The following is a 23,202-nucleotide window of genomic DNA, read 5'->3' on the forward strand; positions in this document are numbered from 1 at the left end:
ATTAAACGCTTTTCTAACTTGTCTGTTCCTATCTGTCTCCAATACTATTGTAAAGGAGATAAAATTATGATCACTATCTCCAAAATGCTCTCCCACTGAGAGATCTGACACCTGACCAAGTTCATTTCCCAAAACCAAATAAGTACAGCCTCTCCTCTTGTTGGCTTATCTATATATTGTGTCAAGAAACCTTCCTGAGCACACCTAACAAACTCCACCCCATCTAAACCCTTTGCTCTAGGGAGGTGCCAATCAATATTTGGGAAATTAAAATCTCCCATCAGGACAACAGTTATTATTACAACTTTCCATGATCTGTTTCCCTATCTGCTCAATATCCCCATTATAATTGGGCGGGCTTTAAAAAACACCCAGTAGAGTTATTGACCCCTTCCTGTTCCTAACCTCCACCCACAGAGACTCCGTAGACAATCCCTCCATGACGTCCACCTTTTCTGCAGCTGTGACACTATCTCTGATCAACAGTGCCATGTCCCCACATCTTGTGCCTCCCTCCCTGTCATTTCTGAAACATCTAAAACCCAGCACTTGAAGTAACCATTCCTGTCCCTGAGCCATCCAAGTCTCTGTAATGGCCACCACATCATAGCTCCAAGAAGTGGTCCACGCTCTAATCTCATTTGCTTTGTTCACAATACTCCTTGCGTTAAAATAGACACATCTCAAACTGTTCATCCAAGCGTATTCCTTCTCTATCACCTGTCAATCCTCTCTCACACACTGTCTCCCAAGCTTTCCCTATTTGTGAGCCAACCGCCTCATCCCCGGTCTCTTCAGTTCGGTTCCCACCCCCAACAATTCACGTTTAAACTCTCCCCAGTTGCCTTAGCAAACCTCCCTGCCAGGATATTGGTCCCCCTGGGATTCAAGTGCAAGCCGTCCTTTTTGTACAGGTTACACCTGCCCCAAGAGGTCCCAATGATTCAGAAATCTGAATCCCTGCCCCTTGCGGCAATCCCTCAGCAATGCATTTATCCTCCACCTCATTCTATTCCTATACTCATTGTCCCATGGCACAGGCAGTAATCCCGAGATTACTACCTTTGTGGTCCTGCTTCTCAACTTCCTTCCTAACTCCCTGAAGTCTGTTTTCAGGACCTCTTCTCTTTACCTACTTATGTCATTGGTACTAATATGTACCACGACCTCTCCCTTCCACTGCAGGATATCTTGGACACGATCTTAAACATCACAGACCCTAACACCTGGGAGGCAAACTACCATCCAAGTTTCTTTCCTGTGGCCACAGAATCGCCCGTCTGACCCCCAAACTATAGAGTCCCCTATCACTACTGCCTTTCCCTGACTTCTGAGCCACAGGGCTGGACTCTGTGCCAGAAGCACGGCCACTGTTGCTTCCCCCAGGTAGGCTGCTCCCCCACCCCCAACAGTACTCCAACAGGAATACTTATTGTCAAGGGGTACAGCCACAGGGGTACTCTCTCGTACCTGACTCTTCCCCTTCCCTCTCCTGACTGTTACCCACTTGTCTGTCTCCCGTGGCCCCCTGTGACCACCTGCCTTTAACTCCTTTCTATCACCTCCTCGCTCTCCCTGACCAGGCGAAGGTCAGCGAACTGCATCTGCAGTTCGGTAACACGGTCCCTTAGGAGCTGTAGCTCGTCACACCAGGTGCAGATATGGCCATCCGGGATGCTGGGAGACTCCAGGCCCTCCCACATCTGACACCGAGCACAGAAAACCAGCCTCACGCACATACTACTTCCTTTCCACAATTAACACAGGTTGACCTATCTCTCCTCTGTAATTCCCTTTACTCCACTACAATACTGATACATCAGACGTTAGCTTCACAAATTTCAGGGTGAATTCAACCATATTATAATAATTTTCCCCCAAGGGTTCTTCTACTTTAAACTCTCTAATCAATAGACAATAGGTGCAGAAGTAGACCATTCGGCCCCACATGTCTGCACCGCCATTCTGAGATCATGGCTGATCATTCACAATCAATACCCAGTCACTGCCTTGTCCCCATATCCCTTGATTCCCCTATCCATCAGATATCTATCTAGCTCCTTCTTGAAAGCATCCAGAGAATTGGCCTCCACCGTCTGCCAAGGCAGTGCATTCCACACCTCCACAACTCTCTGGGAGAAGAAACTCTTCCTCAACTCTGTTTTAAATAACTGACCTCTTATTCTCAATCCATGCCCTCTGGTACTGGAACATATTTCCTGCTTCAATCCTATCAAAAATCCTTTAATTATCTTAAACGTTTCAATCAGATCCCCTCTCAATCTCCTCAATTCCAGTGTGTACAAGCCCAATCTCTCCAATCTCTCTGCGTAAGACATCCCAGCCATCCCAGGAATCAACCTAGTGAATCTACGCTGCACTTCCTCAATTGCCAGAATGTCCTTCCTTAAACCTGGAGACCAAAACTGTACACCATATTCCAGGTGTGGTCTCACCAGGGCCCTGTACAAATGCAAAAGGACATCCTTGCTCTTGTACTCAATTCCCCTTGTAATAAAAGCCAACATTCCATTTGCCCTCTTCACTGCCTGTTGCACTTGCTCATTCACCTTCATTGACTGATGAACTAGGACTCCTAGGTCTCTTTGCATTTCTCCCTTAACTCTACACCGTTCAGACAATACTCTGCCCTCTTGTTCCTGCTTCCAAAGTGGATAACTTCACATTTATTCACATTGAATGACATCTGCCAAGTATCTGCCCACTCACCCAGCCTATCCAAGTCTCCCTGCATTCTCCTAACGTCCTCTTCGCATATCACACTGCCACCCAGTTTAGTATCGTCAGCAAACTTGCTGATATAGTTTTCAATGCCCTCATCTAAATCGTTGACATAAATCGTAAAGAGCTGTGGTCCCAATACAGAGCCCTGTGGTACCCCACTAGTCACCTCCAGCCAGTCTGAGAAACACCCATTCACTGCTACCCTTTGCTTTCTATCTGCCAACCAGTTTTCTATCCATGTTGAAACCCTGCCCCCAATGCCATGAGCTCTGATTTTACTCACCAATCTCCTATGTGGCACCTTATCGAATGCCTTCTGAAAATCTAGGTACACTACATCCACTGGCTTACCCTCGTCTAACATCCTTGTTACACCCTCAAAAAACTCCAAAAGATTAGTCAAGCATGATTTGCCCTTGGTAAATCCATGCTGGCTCGGCCTAATCCTATTACTGCCATCAAGATGTGCCACTATTTCGTCCTTAATAATGGACTCAAGCATCTTCCCCATGACTGACGTTAGGCTAACAGGGAGATAGTTCTCCGTTTTCTCCTTCCCTCCCTTCTTGAAAAGTGGGATAACATTAGCCACTCTCCAATCTTCAGGAACTGATCCTGAATCTAAGGAACATTGGAAAATGATTACCAATGCATCCGCAATTTCCTGAGCCACCTCTTTTAGAACCCTCGGATGCAGACCATCTGGACCCGGGGGTTTATTAGCCTTCAGTCCTATCAGTCTACTCATCACAGTTTCTTTCCTAATGTCAATCTGTTTCAATTCCTCTGATATCTTATGACCCTGGCCCAGCCATACATCTGGGAGATTGCTTGTGTCCTCCCTGGTGAAGACAGATCTAAAGTACACATTAAATTCTGTTGCCATTTCCCTGTTTCCCATAACAATTTCTCCCAATTCATTCTTCAAGGGGCCAACATTGTTCTTAACTATCTTCTTTCTCTTCACATAGCTAAAAAAGCTTTTGCTATCCCCTTTTATATTCCTGGCTAGACTGAGCTCATACCTGATTTTTTCTCTCCGTATTGCTTTTTTAGTTAAGATCTGCTGTTCCTTAAAACTTTCCCAATCATCTGTATTCCCACTCATCTTAGCCCTGTCATACTTCTTTTTCTTTAATGCTATACAATCTCTGACTTCCTTTGTCAACCACTGTGGCCCCTTCCCCCTCTTTGAATCCTTCCTTCTCATTGGAATGAACTGCTTTTGCATCTTTTGTATTATCCCCAAGAATATCTGCCACTGCTGATCCACTGTCTTTCCTGCCAGGGCATCCGCCACTCATAATCAATTCCAACTCATTACAAAACACCCAGCCCAGAATAGCTGGTCTGCCAGTGGGCTCAACCACAAACTGCTCTAAAGTGTCATGTTGAAGGTATTCTAGAAATTTCTCTTTTTGGGATTCAGCACCAACATGATTTTCCTTATCTACCTGCATATTGAAATCCCCCATGGCTATTGTAAATTGCCCTTTTGGCATGCATTTTACTATCTCCTGATACATCACATCCTTACTACAGATTGGTGGTCTGTTTACAACTCCATAAGGGTTCCTTATCTTTACTCAAAGATTTAACACCTTCTGACAAGTACAATAAATTAACCCTTTGTCACCTCTTACTAATGATTTGATTTCATTTGTATTTTAAGACTAGAGCAATACCACACCTGCTGCCTACCCGCCTGCCCTTTCAATACAATGTGTTTCCTTGGACATTAAGCTCCCATCTATAATCTTCTTCCTGCCATGATTCAGTGATATATGCATTATACATGTCAATCTGTAACTGTAACAAGTTCATCTACCATATTCTGTATACTGTGTACTTTCAAATACAACACCTTCAGTCCCGTAGTCACCCTTTTCAATTTTGTCTACCTCTTAAATTACAACATTCTGTTGATTGTAATTGTGACCTATCTTCAGCCTCTACTTGCTAGGTGTTTCACAACAGATTGCCTTTGTTTTAAACCAACTGCCACACCCTCTGCACTATCACTTTGGTTCCCATCCCCCTATCAAATTAGTTTAAACCCTTCTAAACAACTCTAGCAAAAGTATGTACAAGGATATTGGACCCTTTCAGGATTTGGTGTGACCCACCCCTTTTGTCCATATCCTACATTCACCAGAATAGATTCCAATGATCCATAAATCTGAATCCCTGCCCCAGTTCCTCAGCCACACATTCACCTGCCAAATGATCCTATTCTTACTCTCACTGGCACGTGGCACAAGCAGCAACCCAGAGATTACTACCCTGGAGGTCTTGTTTTTCAACTTTCTACCTCTCCCTAAAATCTTTCTTCAGGACATCCTCAGTTGATCTATCTATGTCATTGGTGCCAATATGCACCAAGAATTTTGGCTGCTCACCCTCGAGAATGCCACTGACATGATCTGAGACATCGCTGACCTAGGCACCAGGGAGGGAACATACATTCCTAGTGTCTCTATCGTGCTCACAGAATCTTATCTCTGTTCCTCACTGCAGTCTCCTTCACCTCTGTTCTTCTGAATCACAGCACCAGACTCAGTGCCAGAGACCCAGTCACTGGGGCTCCCACTGGGAGGTCATCCACCTCAACAATATCTGAAGTTGCATACTTATTATTGAGGGGAATGACCACAGGTGTACTCTGCAATGACTGTACATTTCCCCTCCTTCTCCTGACAGTCACCCAGTTACCTGTCTCCTGCAACCTATGGGTTGCAACCCTGCAGCTCTCATCACCTCCTCATTCTCCCGTATGAGTCAAAGGTCAGCAAGCTGCGGCTCGGTGCATCCGGTGCAGATGTATTTCTCTGGGAGACTGGAGGTCTCCCAGACTTCTCACACCCCATACACAGTACAAAACACTGCCCCTGGAGCCATTCTCACTACACTATGCATAAACAGATGAGGAATGAAGAAATAAGAGACAGTTACCTAATACTTTACCACATCCAAATCTGATCTCATCCAAGCCTGACAAGCCAAAGCCACTTCAAAAACAGGCATACTCAAAAGAATGGCTGCTCCACTTGCACTTGCCTTAAGCTACCTTATCAAATGTAGTTCATTAAGCAGCACCTAACCCAGAATTGCCTTTCCCCTAATAAGCCCCACCACAAGTATCACTAAAAAGCCATCTTGTAGGCATTCTACAAATTCTCTTTTGATCCAACACCAAATTGATTTCCCGATCTACTTACATATCGTAATCTCCCATGACCATCTTAACGTAGTATTTTTGATGTGATTATTCAGAATACTTTATCAACCTGATGACGTATACCACGACAGGCAGTCCCCGAGTTACGAATGTCCGACTTACGGACAACTCGTACTTACGAACTGAGGAAGGAGAACGCCGTCCACCATTTTAAGTCAGATCGCAACGCTGTCCACCATTTTAAGTCAGATCGCAACGCCGTCCACCATTTTAAGTCAGATCGCAACGCTGTCCACTATTTTAAGTCGGATCGCAACACCATCCTCCATTTTAGGTCGTTGCTGTTGACACTGTGTTGAGTGTTTGACTTTGTATTTGGGTTAAATTGTTCTTAGTAAGACTCACCCCGCACCCCCCCCCCCCCCCCCCCCCCGGTCAGCTAGTGATGCAGTGACATCAGCACAGGGCTGGAGAACAGAGGTTCATGTGTTCGATCCAGTGACGGACCACTCCCATGCTGGGTTGATGACAATCCAGTGACTCCCGTACCATCCGTGCTGGGTTGATGTCGAGCTCGCGACGCGACCTCGTAAAAAAAAAACAGCCTCCTCCAGTTTAAATTCCCACATGGAATATTGTGGAGGATCAGATATCCGAACGCAGCACAGTCCCCACTTGTCCCATTTAACCTGTCTCAGTACAGTAGAGTTTAGGACCCAGGGAATTCAGTGCAGTGGTCCTTAGGACCCAGCAGACCTTGGGACCTGCCGCCCACCGTGTTTCTGTTCCATTGACGGGAAGCGATCACAATTGAAAATAAAGTGGAAATAATAAAGTGTTTAGTGGTGGAACACCATCTGTCATTGGAAAAGCGTTAGTCTACAGTCGGTCAACGATCAGAACAATTTTAAAGGATAAAGTGAGAATAATGGAGCACGTGAAAGGCCCTGAAAGCTACAATTATTACTAAGCAAAGCAGTGGTTTAATTATTGGAATAATAAGTGTTTTATATGCATAGAAAGGTAAAATATATACCATATACTGAGACAAATGTTTGACTGACGCTAAATAATACCAGATGTACTTGTTCCAACTTACGTACATATCCGACTTAAAGACGGACTCAGGAATGGAACTCATACATAACCCGGGGACTGCCTGTACTTCATAATAAACAATGATACTGACTATACTTTTCTTTAAAAGCATGTGGATAATTATATACAGTGCTGCTCACGATAATGCAACTTTGTATTTCTTAGCAGGATTTGAGTTCTGAATGTACTCCTGGCTTGAAATTATATTCACTGTTTGAAGTTACCATAAATGACAATTTACTTGTTACCTTATTTCAGTAATTCGATTTCATTAACTAAATGATTTTATTGATATCTTTGGACATAGGAAGAACAAGGTCCAAGTTTAAAACTGAAATTCTTAACCAATTTCCAGAGTTGAATTTATGTTAAGCCCACATCTGGTGTCCATGAGAAGTTTCTACTTTCTGGAATTGACATTTAACTGACCAGTTTATGAACCATAACTGAACTCAGTGATCAAATGCTGTTTTTTTACCCCTGTGCAACAGGAATGCATAAAAGGCCACAACCTAAAAGCTTAATTAATCTGACATCACAAAAATCTGTCAGCTTTTGTTTTAGTACAGATTAAAATCATCACATATGAATGTGTGAGATCTGAGCTTGTACTAGATACCAAAGCTTCTGATGTGTAATTTCTGGAAGAGCAGCGAAAACCTGAATGTGTAATTGCCTATGTGGCATTAGAAAAAAGTGACCAAAGAGCAGAACTCACAATAACACCTGAACAAAAACAAATTTACCAGATTAAACAGCCTGTTCAACATTCAAATGTTATCCTTTCCTGTTCTGTCCAGAATTCATTTCAAGTTTCAAACTGTAAGTTGATAAGTCTCAGGTCAGTGATAGGGAAGTGACTGGAGAGATTTCTATAGGATTTAGGAGCATAACCCTAATCATGGGCTAATTATGGAGAGCCAGTATGGCTTTCTGCAGGGTGAGTCTCATCTAACTTGATTTTGTTTTTGACAAGGTGACAAGAGTGATTGATGAAAGTAGAGCTGTGGATGTGGTCGACATGGATTTTAGAAAGGTGTTTAGAAAGGTTCCTCATGGAGGTTCACCCAGAAGATTAAGATGCATGGGATCCATGGTGAATTTGTCTTGCCCATAGAAGACAGAAGATAGTAGTCGAAGGGCCTTATTCTAGCTGGAAATCTGTAACAAGTAGTGCTCCACAGAGATCTGTGCTGGGACCTCTGCTGTTTATGAAGTCTAAAAATGACCAGGATGAAAATGTAAATTAGTAGGTTTGCAGATGATATGAAAAGTGGCAATTTTATGGATACCATAGGATATCAGTCTCAGTCCTGATAAATGGTCTTAGACAGCAACGTCGATTGTTTACTCTTTTCGATAGACGCCTACTGAATTCCTCCAGGATTTTGTGTGTGTTGCTTTGGATTTCCAGCATTTGAATACTTTCTCATATGTCAGATTAGAGTATGGGCAGAGAAATGGCAGATGAAATTTAACCTGGCCAAATGTGAAGTGTGGTAGGTCAAATGCAAAGAGACAGTTCACTGTTAAGGGCAAGACCCTTAACAGTGTTGATGAGCAGAGGGATCTCAGGATCCAAGTTCATAGCTCCTTGGAAGTGGCTACACAGTTTGATAGGGTGGTTAAGACTTATGACTTGTTGCCTTTATTAATCGAGGCATTAATTTCACAAGTCAGAACGTTATGTTGCAGCTTTATAAAACTAGTAAGGCAGCATCTGGAGTATTGCATACAGTTCTGGTCACACCATTATAGGAAAGATATCAAGGCTTTGGAGAGGGTGCAGAAGAGGTTTACCAGGATGCTGCTTGGATTATAGGGCATGTGCTATAACAAGAGGTTTGACAAACTTGGGTTGTCTTCCCTGGAGCGGTGGAGGCTGAGGGGTCATCTGATAGAAGTTTATAAGATTACGAGAGGCATCGATGTGACAGTATATTCTTCCCAGGGTTGAAATATCTGATACCACAGGGTATGCATTTAAGATGAGGGGGTAGTTTCAAAGGAGATGTTAGGGGCAATTTGCTTCCTCCCCCACCCCGCACAGAGAGCAGTGGTGCCTAGAATACACTGCCTGGGGCAGTGGCAGACATAGATACAGCGGACATGTTTAGATATGGACATGAATATAAGGGAAATGGAAGGATGTGGTCATTGTATAGGCAGAAGGAACTAGTTTAGTGGCTACTAGTTTACAAATTGAATTGGTTTGGCACAACATTGCGGACCGAAAGGTCTGTTCCTGTGCTGTACTGTTTTATGTTCTAATGCTCTATTTTCCTTACACTTGTATCCATTTCCTTCTAAAAAGCTAGCATTTTGCTTCCAGTTAGAAATTGGCCATCCCCGAATCACATGACTTATACAAGTTCTTTTAAATGATTAAATACTTACTTTCGCTAAGGTGCCCTTTTTGGCGTACATATCTGTCCGCAACCCAAAGTTCTGTAGGTCAGCTGGTTTGTCCTTTGCCTTTTCTGGGAAGTTCAACATCTGCTGTGAGGCAGGAATCTGCAAAGGAGTTTCAGGATTAGGTGGACACGAAACAACATTATTTACTAAACCAAGTTAGTTTTAAAAGTTCAGTTAACAGAATATAGAACATAGAACAAAGAATAGTACAGCACATTACAGGCCCTTCGGCCCACAATGTTCTGCTGACCCTCAAACCCTGCCTCACATATAACCCCCCACCTTAAATTCCTCCATATACCTGTCTAGTAGTCTCTTTAACTTCATTAGTGTGTCTGCCTTCACCACTGACTCAGGCAGTGCATTCCACGCACCAACCGCTCTCTGAGTGAAAAACCTTCCTCTAATATCCCCCTTGAACTTCCCTCCCCTTACCTTAAAGCTATGTCCTCTTGTACTGAGCAGTGGTGCCCTGGGGAAGAGGCACTGGCTGTCCACTTTGTCTATTCCTCTTAATACCTTGTACACCTCTATCAAGTCTCCTCTTATCCTCCTCTTCTCCAAAGAGTAAAGCCCTAGCTCCCTTAATCTCTGATCATAATCCATACTCTCTAAACCAGGCAGCATCCTGCTAAATCTCCTCTGTACCCTTTTCAATGCATCCACATCCTTCCTATAGTGAGGCGACCAGAACTGGACACAGTACTCCAAGTGTGGCCTAACTAGAGTTTTATACAGCTACATCATTACATCGCGACTCTTAAACTCTATCCCTCGATTTAGGAAAGCTAACACCCCATAATCTTTCTTAACTACCCTATCTACCTGTGAGGCAAATTTCAGGGATCTGTGGACATGTAACACCAGATCCCTCTGCTCCTCCACACTACCAAGTATCCTGCCATTTACTTTGTACTATGACTTGGAGTTTGTCCTCCAAAGTGTACCACCTCACACTTCTCCGGGTTGAACTCCATCAGCCACTGCTCAGCCCACTTCTGCATTCTATCAATATCTGTCTGCAATCTTCGACAATCCTCTACACTATCTACAACACCACCAACCTTTGTGTCGTCTGCAAACTTGTCAACACACCCTTCTACCCTGAAATCCAGGTCGTTAATAAAAATCATGAAAAGTAGAGGTCCCAGAAGATCCTTGTGGGACACCACTAGTCACAACCCTCCAATATGAATGTACTCCCTCTACCACAACCCTCTGCCTCCTGCAAGCAAGCCAATTCTGAATCCACCCGGCCAAACTTCCCTGGATCCCATGCCTTCTGACTTTCTGAATAAGCCTACCGTGTTGATCCTTGTCAAATGCCTTACTAAAATCCATGTAGATCACATCCACTGCACTACCCTCATCTATATGCCTGGTCACTTCCTCAAAGAACTCTATCAGGCTTGTTAGGCACGATCTGCCCTTCACAAAGCCATGCTGACTGTCCCTGATCAGACCATGATTCTCTAAATGCCTATAGGTCCTATCTCTAAGAATCTTTTCCAAAAGCTTTCCCACCACAGATGTAAGGCTCACTGGTCTGTAATTACCTGGACTATCTCTACTACCTTTTTTGAACAAGGGGTCAAGATTCGCCTCCCTCCAACCCTCCAGTACCATTCCTGTGGACAATGAGGACATAAAGATCCTAGCCAGAGGCTCAGCAATCTCTTCCCTCGCCTCATGGAGCAGCCTGGGGAATATTCCGTCAGGCCATGGGGACTTATCTGTCCTAATGTATTTTAACAATTCCAACACCTCCTCTCTCTTAATATCAACATGCTCCAGAACATCAACCTCACTCATATTGTCCTCACTGTCATCAAGTTCCCTCTCATTGGTGAATTCTGAAGAGAAGTATTCATTGAGGACCTCGCTCACTTCCACAGCCTCCAGGGACATTTTCCCACTTTTATCTCTAATCGGTCCTACCTTCACTCCTGTCATCCTTTTGTTCTTCACATAATTGAAGAATGCCTTGGGGTTTTCCTTTACCCTACTCGCCAAGGCCTTCTCATGCCCCTTCTTGCTCTTCTCAGCCCCTTCTTAAGCTCCTTTCTTGCTACCCTGTATTCCTCAATGACCCATCTGATCCCTGCTTCCTAAACCTCATGTATGCTGCCTTCTTCCAGCTGACTAGATTTTCCACTTCACTTGTCACCCATGGTTCCTTCATCCTACCATTCTTTATCTTCTTCACTGGGAAAAATTTATCCCTAACATCCTGCAAAGGATCCTTAAACATCGACCACATGGCCATAGTATATTTCCCTGCGAAAACATCTCAATTCACACCCGCAAGTTCCAGCCTTCTAGCCTCATAATTTGCCCTTCCCCAATTAAAAATTTTCCTGTCCTCTCTGATTCTATCCTTTTCCATGATAATGCTATAGGCCAGGAAGCGGTGATCACTGTCCCCCAGATGCTCACCCACTGACAGATCTGTGACCTGACCTGGTTCATTACCTAATACTAGATCTAGTAAGGCATTCCCCCTAGTTGGCCTGTCAACATACTGTGACAGGAATCCATCCTGGACACACTTAACAAACTCTGCCCCATCTAAACCCTTGGAACTAAACTAAACTAATATTTTCAATTGCACACAGGAAACAGGCCAAAATGTAAATGCTGGGGTTTTATACAGGATTGATCAGACCGGACTTGGAGTATTGAGAGCAGTTTTTTGTCCCCTTCTCCAAGGGCAGATGTACCGGCATTTGAGATGGTAAAGGAGGTTCACAAGGTAGAAAGATACTTCATTTATCCCAAAGGAAATTACACTATCACAGTGGTATTACAAGTGCACAAATATAAAAATATTAGAAGGGAAGAAAGAATGAAAATAAGTTATCTTAAAAATAAGATGTATTAGATTTGCAAGTCAAAGATGGTAGTGAAAGAATTACCGTAATATATATTAATGGATGCACATTCATACTGTTCAGATAAATGATTGTAGTATTGCACAGGTGTGTTTGCAAGAGCAGGGTGTGGTAAACAGAGGTTAAAAACAGTCTTAACAGGAAGGAGTCATCACTTCCCCAGCTATAGGTTGACTCAGCGAAGGGCAGGAATGACCTCATAGCGCTCTTTGGAGCAGCACAGTTGTCTTAATCTATCACTGAAAGTGCTCCTCTGATCAGCCAAAGTGGCATGCAGAAGATGAGAAACATTGTCCAGAATTGCAAGGATTTTACAGAGGGTTCTTTGTTTTACCACGGCCTCCAGTATGTCCAGTTTGATTCCTGTAACACAGCCAGCCTTTAATCAGTTTATTGAGTGTGTTGAAGCCATTGCCCCAGCACACCACCACCTAGAAGAAAGCACCGTTGACAACAGACAGGTAGAACATCTGAAGGAGAGAGCTGCATACTCCAAAGGACCTTAGGAAGTACAGATGACTTTGACTCCTCTCATACTGTGTTCTTTTGGCTCATGATGGTGCTCCACAGAAGCCTGTTATCTGGGTGCACCACAAAGTACTTGCAGGTCCTCACCGCATCAAAAGTAACAGGGAGCAGTGCAGGCTTGGTCTTCCTGAAGCCCATCACCATCTCATTTGTCTTACTGATGGTGAGCTGTAGATGATTCAGCTTGCATCATTTGACAAAGTCCTCTACCAGGGCTCTGTATTCATCTTCCCATCCTCCCTTTACACACCCAGACAATTCCTGCAGATGACATGATTCAGTGTTGTATATAAAGTCCAAGGTATACAGGAAAAACAGGAAGGGAGCCAAAACAATCCCGAGGGGCACCAGCGCTGCTTAGAGCCGCCACACAACCTGGGAAGCCATTAACCAGAATACAATGGAAGTGCCACCGGCATTGTTGGAAGAAAAGCTTCTTTCAATGAAGGCAGTATGATATTGAAGGCACTTGAGAAATCAAACAATATGATCCCTCAGTGCTGCCCTACTTATTCAAATGGGAGTAGACTCTGTTCAGCACATTAAAATTTGATGCAAAACTTTACACATTTAATTGGAATTAATTTAAATAAATGCACAAGATTACTGCATGAGACTTTCATCAGAAAAAGATTTACGGAAAAATTAGATTTTCACCAATTCCCAACAACAAAAGTCACATTAATCCACAACTCTAGAATGTAAAGGGAAAGGATATTAGGATGAGCTGATGCTTACTTGATGTCTTTTCATTTGAACTGGAATGTGAAGGGAAAGGTAGTTGCATGAAATGAGGAGCTTACTTGCGGGGTTCTCAGATGAACGGGTACCAAACCAGAAGGTGTATCTGCAAGAACATTGAAGTGAGGAGTCGGCGGAGGACCCATTGGCAGAGGGCGACTGTCAGCATCCACTTGGTAATTCACAAGGCCCCACTGCTCCAAGAAGGCATGAACTCTAGAGAAAGCAAGATGCACATGAATGCATGCAGTAAAGAGTCAAAAACATCAGAATTCCCTGTAACCTGCTGTCTTGGTGTTAACCCAAAACACTCAGGTACTCTGTAGTAAAAAAAATATGTATATGCTTGGAATTAGAAATAAACACAAATACTACAAATACGCATGACAGCAGCATTTGGCGAGAAGAACTATTACAGATGCTAAATGAAGGAAAAGTAAATTAACCATACTTTAAATGACAAAGGAAAAATAGAAGATAAAGTCAAAACTGCTCTCCACTCCTTCTCTCTGCCCCTCTTCCCTTTGCTGGGACTTTTCCATTTTCTATTGCCTTCACCTTACCTCATTACAGCACACACATCCCCTGTCAAATTTCTCCGGCACGATGTACTGGTCAGGTATTCTTGAGGGTTTAGCCGGTAAGTGTCTATCATGAAGTTCCGATATGCCAAATATCTGTGGCAATTGGGAAGAAAAAAATAGTTCTATGAAGTAACACAAAAGAGCCACACAATGTTATAAAGTAAAATATTGTAATGGGTTACCAGCCAAATCATCGCATCCCGCAAGTAATAGCATCCATCAACTGGCCATAGCTATTGCACAACTTCATTTATTACCATAACACTGAATGATTCCAGCCCTCCCTCCCTCCCTCCCTCCCTCCATTCTATCTCAAATTCTGCCAAAACACAACTGACCTGAGCTATTGCACAACTTCATTTATTACCATAACACTGAGGAAAGAGAATCTGTGCCCTTCAATGTAACTTTCCATCTGGAGGCACCAGAACTAATCAGAATACACTAAAAACCTTGAAATTAAATGTTACTTGCTGCTCATCACTTACAGAAGTACGCAGACATACACAGTAAACATCCACTAATCTGCATCAATTGAAGAATCATACAATTTATCACATGCTGCTCCAGTCTCATTGGCAAATTTGCAAACTTATTTTCATCTGCAGGTCATTAACAGTAAATAACTGAGCAACATCCATCATTAAGGAACTCCCCTCACCCAGATCATGCCACCTTCTCATTGCTATCAGGGAGGAGGGTAGGGGAGCCTGAGGACACACTCAATGTTGCAAGAACAGCTTTTTCCTCTCCACCATCATATTTCTAAATGGATAATGAACCCCTGAACACTACCTCACCATTTTTTCACTACTTATTCAATTTATTGTTTGTTTTATATATACTACTTGTATATATACTCTCTTTTGGAAGAGGACAGCGAGGCTTTGAGAGGAAGTGCGGCGGCGGCCATTTTCAAATTGTCCAATTGAATCTCAGATCGGAGTTCTGAGAGGCGGGACTGCGCAGGCGCGTGAAGGAGGCCTGGGAAGGAGGGAAGATATAAAAAGAACGCAGCCTTAAGAAGCGGGCAGCTTCGTTTGCGGGCAGCGCCGGGACCAGAGTGTAGGGCCTGGGCTCAGGGGGCTTAGGCGGAAGAGGGCACAGTCGGCTTATCTTTTAGTTCTTGTTATTTTCAGTTATTTGGGAAGTATGAGTGTGAAGGAAGCTTGTTGTTCTCGGTGTCGGATGTGGGAGGTCCTGGAGTCTCCGAGCCTCCCGGACGTCCACATCTGCGCCAGGTGCACCGAACTGCAGCTCCTGAAGGACCGAGTTAGGGAACTGGAGCTGCAGCTCGATGACCTTCGTCTGGTGAGGGAGAGTGAGGAGGTGATTGAGAGGAGTTACAGGCAGGTGGTCACTCCGGGGCCACGAGAGGCAGATAGGTGGGTCACGGTCAGGAAGGGGAAGAAGCAGGTACCAGAGAGTACTCCAGTGCCGGTACCCCTTGACAATAAGTACTCATGTTTGAGTACTGTTGGGGGGGGGGGGGGGGGGGGAGAACAGCCTACCTGGTGGAAGTGACAGTGGCCGGGCCTCCGGCACAGAAGACGGCCCTGTAGCTCAGAAGGGTAGGGAAAGAAGAAAGAGGACCATAGTAATAGGGGGCTCGATAGTCGGGGGTTCAGACAGGCGGTTCTGTGGAGGTGATCGGGAGGCCTGGATGGTAATTTGCCTCTCTGGTGCCAGGGTTCGGGACGTTTCTGATCGCGTCCAAGATATCCTGAAGTGGGAGGGTGAGGAGCCAGAGGTCGTGGTACATGTAGGTACCAATGACATAGGTAGGAAAGGGGAAGAGGTCCTGAAACGAGAGTAAAGGGACTTAGGAAGGCAGTTAAGAAGAAGGACCACAAAGGTAGTAATCTCGGGATTACTGCCTGTGCCACGCGACAGTGAGAGTAGAAATGGAATTAGGTGGAGGATGAATGCGTGGCTGTGGGATTGGAGCAGGGGGCAGGGATTCAAGTTTCTGGATCATTGGGACCTCTTCTGGGGCAGGCGTGACCTGTTCAAGAAGGACGGGTTACACTTGAATCCTGAGGGGACCAATATCCTAGCGGGGAGGTTTGCTAGGACTACAGGGCAGACTTTAAACTAGTGAGATGGGGGGGGCGGGAATCATTTTGAGGAAACTATGGGAGAGGAGGTTAGTTCACCAGTAGAGCAAGTAAATACATTGATTACATTGGTAATCATTTTCCAATGTTCCTTAGATTCAGGATCAGTTCCTGAAGATTGGAGAGTGGCTAATGTTATCCCACTTTTCAAGAAAGGAGAGAAGGAGAAAACGGAGAACTATCGCCCTTTGTATTACTCCCTTATCTAACTCTACAGTTCAGATAATAATCTGCCTTCCTGTTCTTACTCCCAAAGTGGATAACCTCACACTTATTCACATTAAACGTCATCTGCCAAGTATCTGCCCACTCACCCAGCCTATCCAAGTCACCCTGAATTCTCCTAACATCCTCATCACATGTCACACTGCCACCCAGCTTAGTATCATCAGCAAACTTGCTGATGTTATTCTCAATGCCTTCATCTAAATCGTTGATGTAAATCGTAAACAGCTGCTACCCTTTGCTTTCTATCTGCCAACCAGTTTTCTATCCATGTCAATATCTTCCCCCCAATGCCATGAGCTCTGATTTTACCCATCAATCTCATATGTGGGACCTATTTGCATTTGATTGCAAATAGGTCCCACAAATCTCCTATTTGCATTTCTCCTATTACAAATCTCCTATTTGCATTTGATTGCAAATGCCTTCTGAAAATCGAGGTACACTACATCCACTGGATCTCCCTTGTCTAACTTCCTGGTTACATCCTCGAAAAACTCCAATACATTTGTCAAGAATGAATTGCACTTGGTAAATCCATGTTGGCTCGGCCCAATCCTATCACTGCTATCTAGATATGCCACTATTTCATCTTTAATAATGGACTCCAGCATCTTCCCCACTACTGATGTTAGGCTGACAGGACGATAGATCTCTGTTTTCTCCCTCCCTCTTTTCTTAAAAAGTGGGATAACATTAGCCATTCTCCAATCCTCAGGAACTGATCCTGAATCTAAGGAACATTGGAAAATGATTACCAATGCATCCGCAATTTCCAGAGCCACCTCCTTTAGTACCCTAGGATGCAGACCATCTGGACCTGGGGATTTGTCAGCCTTCAGTCCCATCAGTCTACTCATCACCGTTTCCTTCCTAATGTCAATCTGTTTCATTTCCTCTGTTACCCTATGTCCTTGGCCCATCCATACATCTGGGAGATTGCTTGTGTCTTTCCTAGTGAAGACAGGTCTAAAGTACTTGTTAAATTCTTCTGCCATTTCTCGGTTTCCCATAACAATTTCATCCAATTCATTCTTCAAGGGTCCAACATTGTTCTTAACTATCTTCTTTCTCTTCACATACCTAAAAAAGCTTTTGCTATCCTCCTTTATATTCCTGGCTAGCTTGCGTTCGTACCTCATTTTTTCTCCTCGTATTGCCTTTTTAGTTAAGTTCTGCTGTTCCTTAAAAATTTCCAGATCATCTGTCTTCCCACTCACCTGAGCTCTGTCACACTTCTTTTTTTTAATGCTATGCAATCTCTGACTTCCTTTGTCAAGCACTGTGGCCCTTTTCCCCCCTTTGAATCCTTCCTTCTCCAGGGGATGAACTGATTTTGCACCTTGTGCACTATTCCCAAGAATACCTGCCATTGCTGTTCCACTGTCTTTTCTGCTAGGATATCCGTTCATTTAACTTTGGTCAGCTCCTCCCTCATGGCTCCATAGTCTCCTTTGTTCAACTGCAACACTGACACCTCCCATCTGCCCTTATCCTTCTCAAATTGCAGATAAAAACTTATATTATGGTCACTACCTCCTAATGGCTCCTTTACTTCAAGATCACTTATCAAATCCTGTTCATTACACAACACTAAATCCAGAATAGCCTTGTCCTTGGTCGGCTCTCGTACAAGCTGTTCCAAGAATGCATCCCGTAGGTAATCTACCAACTCCCTATCCTGGGGTCCAGCACCAACCTGATTTTCCCAGTTCACCTGCATGTTGAAATCCCCCATAACAACCGCAACATTACCTTTGCCACATGCCAATTTTAACTCCCTATTCAACTTGCACCCAATATCCATGCTGCGGTTTGGGGGCCCATTAGGGTCTATTTGCCCTTACTGTTCCTCAGTTCTATCCACACAGACTCTACTTCTCCTGATCCTGTGTCCCGCCTTGCAAAGGACTGTATCTCATTCCTCACCAACAGGGCCACCCCACCCCCTCTGCCCACATTTCTGTCCCTACGATAGCACGTATACCCTTGTACATTCTTTTCCCAGGTCTGATCTCCCTGCAGCCATGTCTCCGTTATCCCAACAACATCATAGTTACCCATTCGCACCTGAGCTTCAAGCTCATCCGCCTTACTTCTGACACTTCGTGCATTCAGATACAGAATTTTTAGCCCATTTCTCCTCTCTCTGTTTAAATTGCTACCTATTGTGCTTAACCCAGAACCCCGAACTCCCATCGGGCTATAAGCCCCTTGAATTTTGTTGTCCTTTCTAAATTTACTTATTTTTTCTGCACATTTAACTCCATGTTCCCTCAGACCATCCCTCTGTACATGTGTTCTCCTTATCACTTGTTCCACCTCACCTTTCTCTACTACACACTTAATATTCCAGAACCGTGTAGTCCCCACCTGTCCTTTATTCTTCATCTCGCTATCCTCTCTCACATTCTGGATCCCTGCCCCATGCAAATTCAGTTTAAACCCCACCGAGCAGCACTAGCAAACTTTCATGCAAGAATGTTAGTACCGCTCCAAATCAGGTGTAAACTGTCCCATTGGAACAGATCCCACCTTCCCTGGAACAAAGCCCAATTATCTAAAAACCTGAAGCCCTCCCTCCTGCACCATCCTCTCTGCCACATATTAATCTGTATAATCCTTCTGTTCCTTGCCTCACTCGCACGTGGCACAGGTAGCTATCCTGAGATTGTTACCCTGGAGGTCCTGCCCTTCAGCTTCGCACCTAACTCCCTGAACTCACTACGCAGGACCCCCTCACTCATTCTACCACGTCGTTGGTCCCTACATGGACCACAACATCTGGGTTCTTGCCCTCCCTCTCGAGGATAACCTGCACCCGATCTGAGATGTCCCAGACCCTGGCACCAGGGAGGCAACATACCATCCGAGACACCTGATCTTCCCCACAAAATCTCCTATCTGCCCCCCTGACTATAGAATCCCCTATCACTACCGCTCTCTTCTTCTCCCTCCTCCCCTTCCTAGTCAAGGGTCCAACCTCAGTGCCAGAGACAGGACCACTGCAACTTGTTCCTGGTAGGTCATCCCCACCAACAGTATCCAAAACGGTATACTTATACAAGTTAGGTCTTTATTCTCTGGAGCATAGAAGGTTGAGGGGGGAATTGATAGAGGTATTTAAAATTATGAGGGGGGATAGATAGAGTTTACGTGGATAGGCTTTTTCCATTGAGAGTAGGGGAGATTCAAACAAGAGACACGAGTTGAGAGTTGGGGGGCAAAAGTTTAGGAGTAACACAAGGGGGAATTTCTTTACTCAGAGAGTGGTAGCTATGTGTAATGAGCTTCCAGTAGAAGTGGTAGAGGCAGGTTCGATATTGTCATTTAAAGTAAAATTGGATAGGTACATGGACAGGAAAGGAATGGAGGGTTATGGGCTGAGTGCAGGTCGGTGGGACAAGGTGAGAGTAAGCGTTCAGCACAGACTAGAAGGGCCGAGATGGCCTGTTTCCGTGCTGTAATTGTTATATAGTTACATGGGAAGGTGGGACCTGTTCAGGCGGGACGGTTTATATCTGAACAGGAGGGGGGCAAATATTTTTGCAGGTAGGTTTGCTAGAGAGGCTCCAGTGGATTTAAACTAGATATGAGGGGGGAACGGGAACCAGAGTGTAGGAACAGATGCATGGGAGAAGGAAGAAAAAGAAGACAGTAAAGTTATTTGTACCGTTGGAGATAAACAGAGACAAAGAGGTGGAGAATTTCTTAAATGCATGTATTTTAATGCTAGGAGCATTGTAAGAAAGGTGGATGAGCTTAAGAGCATGGTTTGATACCTCGAAATGTGATGTTGTAGCTATTAGTGAAACATGGTTGCAGGAAGGGTGTGATTGGCTACTAAATATTCCTGGATTTCGTTGCTTCATGTGTGCTAGAGTCGGAGGGACAAGAGGGGGAGGTGATGCATTGCTTGTCAGAGAAAATATTACAGCAGTGCTCTGGCAGGATAGATTAGATGGCTCGTCTAGGGAGACTATTTGGGTGGAACTGAGGAATGGGAAAGGTGTAGTTACACTTACAGGAATGTATTATACACCACCTAATGGGGAGCGAGAATTAGAGGAGCAAATTTGTAAGGAGATAGCAGATATTTGTAGTAAGCACAGGGTTGTGATTGTGGGAGATTTTAATTTTCCACACATAGACAGGGAAGCCCACACTGTAAAAGAGATGGATGGTTTGGAGTTTGTAAAATGTGTGCAGGATAGTTTTTTGCAAAGCACAGAGGTACCAACTAGAGAAGGGGCAGTGTTGGATCTTCTGTTAGGGAATGAAATAGGTCAGGAGACAGAGGTATGTGTTGGAGAGCACTTCGGGTCCAGTGATCACAATGCCATAAGTTTCAATATAATTATGGAGAAGGACAAGACTGGACCCCGGGTTGAGATTTTTGATTGGAGAAAGGCTAACTTTAAGGAGATGTGAAAGGATTTCGAAGGAGCGGATTGGGACAATTTGCTTTATGGGAAGAATGTAATAGAGAAATGGAGATCATTTAAAGGTGAAATTTTGAGGGTACAGAATCTTTATGTTCCTGTTAGGTTGAAAGGAAAGGTTAAAAGTTTGAGAGAGCCATGGTTTTCAAGGGATACTGGAAACTTGGTTAGGAAAAAGAGATATATCTACAATAAATATAGGCAGCATGGAGTAAATGAGGTGCTCGAGGGATCTAAAGAATGTAAGAAGAATCATAAGAAAGAAATTAGAAAAGTTAAAGATACGAGGTTGCTTTGGCAAGTAAGGTGAAAATAAATCTGAAGGGTTTTTACAGTTATATTAATAACAAAAGGATAGTGAGGGATAAAATTGGTCCCTTAGAGAATCAGAGTGGACAACTATGTGTGGAGGCGAAAGAGATGGGGGAGATTTTGATCCATTTCTTTTCTTCGCTATTGTGTAAGGTAAGGGAAACAAGTAGGGAAGTTATGGAAACTATGACGATTAAAGAGGAGGAAATACTGACGCTTTTAAGGAATATAAAGGTGGGTAAATCTCTGGATCCTGACAGGATATTCTCTAGGACCTTGAGAGGTTAGTGTAAAAATAGCAGGGGCTCTGACAGAAATGTTTCAAACATCATTAGAAACGGGGATGGTGCTGGAGGATTGGCGTATTGCTCATGCGGTTCCATTGTTTAAAAAGGGTTTTAAGAGTAAACCTAGCAATATAGGCCTGTCAGTTTGACGTCAGTGGTGGATAAATTAATGGAAGGTATTCTTAGAGACGGTATATATAATTATCTGGATAGACGTGGAAGATCATGTTTGACAAATGTTATTGAATTTTTTGAAGAGGTTACGAGGAAAGTTGATGAAGGTAAAGCAGTGGATGTTGTCTATATGGACTTCAGTAAGGCCTTTGACAAGGTTCCGCACGGAAGGTTAGTTAGGAAGGTTCAATCGTTAGGTATTAATATTGAAGTAGTAAAATGGATTCAACAGTGGCTGGATGGGAGATGCCAGAGAGTAGTGGTGGATAACTGTTTGTCAGGTTGGAGGCCAGTGACTAGTGGTGTGCCTCAGGGATCTGTACTGGGTCCAATGCTGTTTGTCATATGCATTAATGATCTGGATGATGGGGTGGTAAATTGGATTAGTAAATATTAGATTAGATTAGATTATAAGGACACTCGGTCCTCGTTTATTGTCATGTAGACATTCTTGCATGTATTAAGAAATGATACAATGTTCCTCCGGAGTGATATCACAAAATAAAAAAGGACAGACCAAAGACTCACACTGACAAAACCACATAATTATAGCATAGTTACAGCAGTACAAAACAATACCATAATTCGATAAATGCAGACCATGGGCACGTTAAAAAAGTCTCAAGTCCCAATCAACTCCAATTGTCCCGATATCAGGCAGCAAACGGGAGAATTCTCCCTGCTATAAACTTCCAGGCACTGACAATGCCTCGAAAGCACCCGATGACAACAGACTCTGAGTCTGTCTGAAAACTTCGAGCCTCCAACCAGCCCCCCGAGCGCCATCCTCTGCCGAGCGCCTTTGACCTCGTCCCAGCTGCCAAAACAAGCAAAGCCGAGGTCTCGGAGGACTTCTCCTCTGGAGATCCTGGACCACACAGTAGCAGCATCAGTGAAGCGGGCATTTCAGAAGTTTCTCCAGATGTTCCTCCACACTCACGTCTGCCTCCATCAAATTAGGATTGTGCACGGATCCCTACTTTATACGCAATGGATATCCATTCTCCAGAGAGGCCGCACACACAGCGTCGTGCCGCCATCTTCTCCCAGATGATGCAGATGATACTAATTAAGGTAGCTGGTGTTGTGGATAATGAAGTAGGCTTTCAGAGCTTGCAGAGAGATTTAGGCCAGTTAGAAGAGTGGGCTGAACAATGGCAGATGGAGTTTAATGCTGATAAGTGTGAGGTGCTACATTTTGGTAGGAATAATCCAAATAGGAAATACATGGTAAATGGAAGGGCATTGAAGAATGCAGTAGAACAGAGTGATCTAGGTATAATGGTGCATAGTTCCCCGAAGGTGGAATCTCATGTGGATAGGGTGGTGAAGAAAGCTTTTGGTATGCTGGCCTTTATAAATCAGAGCATTGAGTATAGGAGTTGGGACGTAATGTTAATATTGTACAAGGTATTGGTGAGGCCAAATTTGAAGTATTGTGTACAGTTCTGGTCACCGAATTATA

The 23,202-nt window shown here is 44.0% G+C and overlaps 1 protein-coding gene across 4 annotated transcripts in view; it reads right to left on the reverse strand.

Moving 5' to 3' along the window:
• Positions 1-23,202, reverse strand: part of smarcc1a (SWI/SNF related, matrix associated, actin dependent regulator of chromatin, subfamily c, member 1a) — a 282,864-nt gene that overhangs the window by 109,339 nt on the left and 150,323 nt on the right. For all 4 annotated transcript variants that reach the window (XM_059985324.1, XM_059985310.1, XM_059985330.1 and 1 more), the window contains exons 16-18: positions 14,160-14,273; positions 13,659-13,812; positions 9,419-9,535 (exon numbers count right to left, since the gene is read on the reverse strand). In XM_059985324.1, the coding sequence (XP_059841307.1) occupies positions 9,419-9,535; positions 13,659-13,812; positions 14,160-14,273 (385 nt within the window). The remainder of the gene's footprint in view (positions 1-9,418; positions 9,536-13,658; positions 13,813-14,159; positions 14,274-23,202) is intronic.

Source organism: Hypanus sabinus, chromosome 1 (genome assembly GCF_030144855.1).
Source record: "Hypanus sabinus isolate sHypSab1 chromosome 1, sHypSab1.hap1, whole genome shotgun sequence".
Classification (NCBI taxonomy): domain Eukaryota; kingdom Metazoa; phylum Chordata; class Chondrichthyes; order Myliobatiformes; family Dasyatidae; genus Hypanus; species Hypanus sabinus.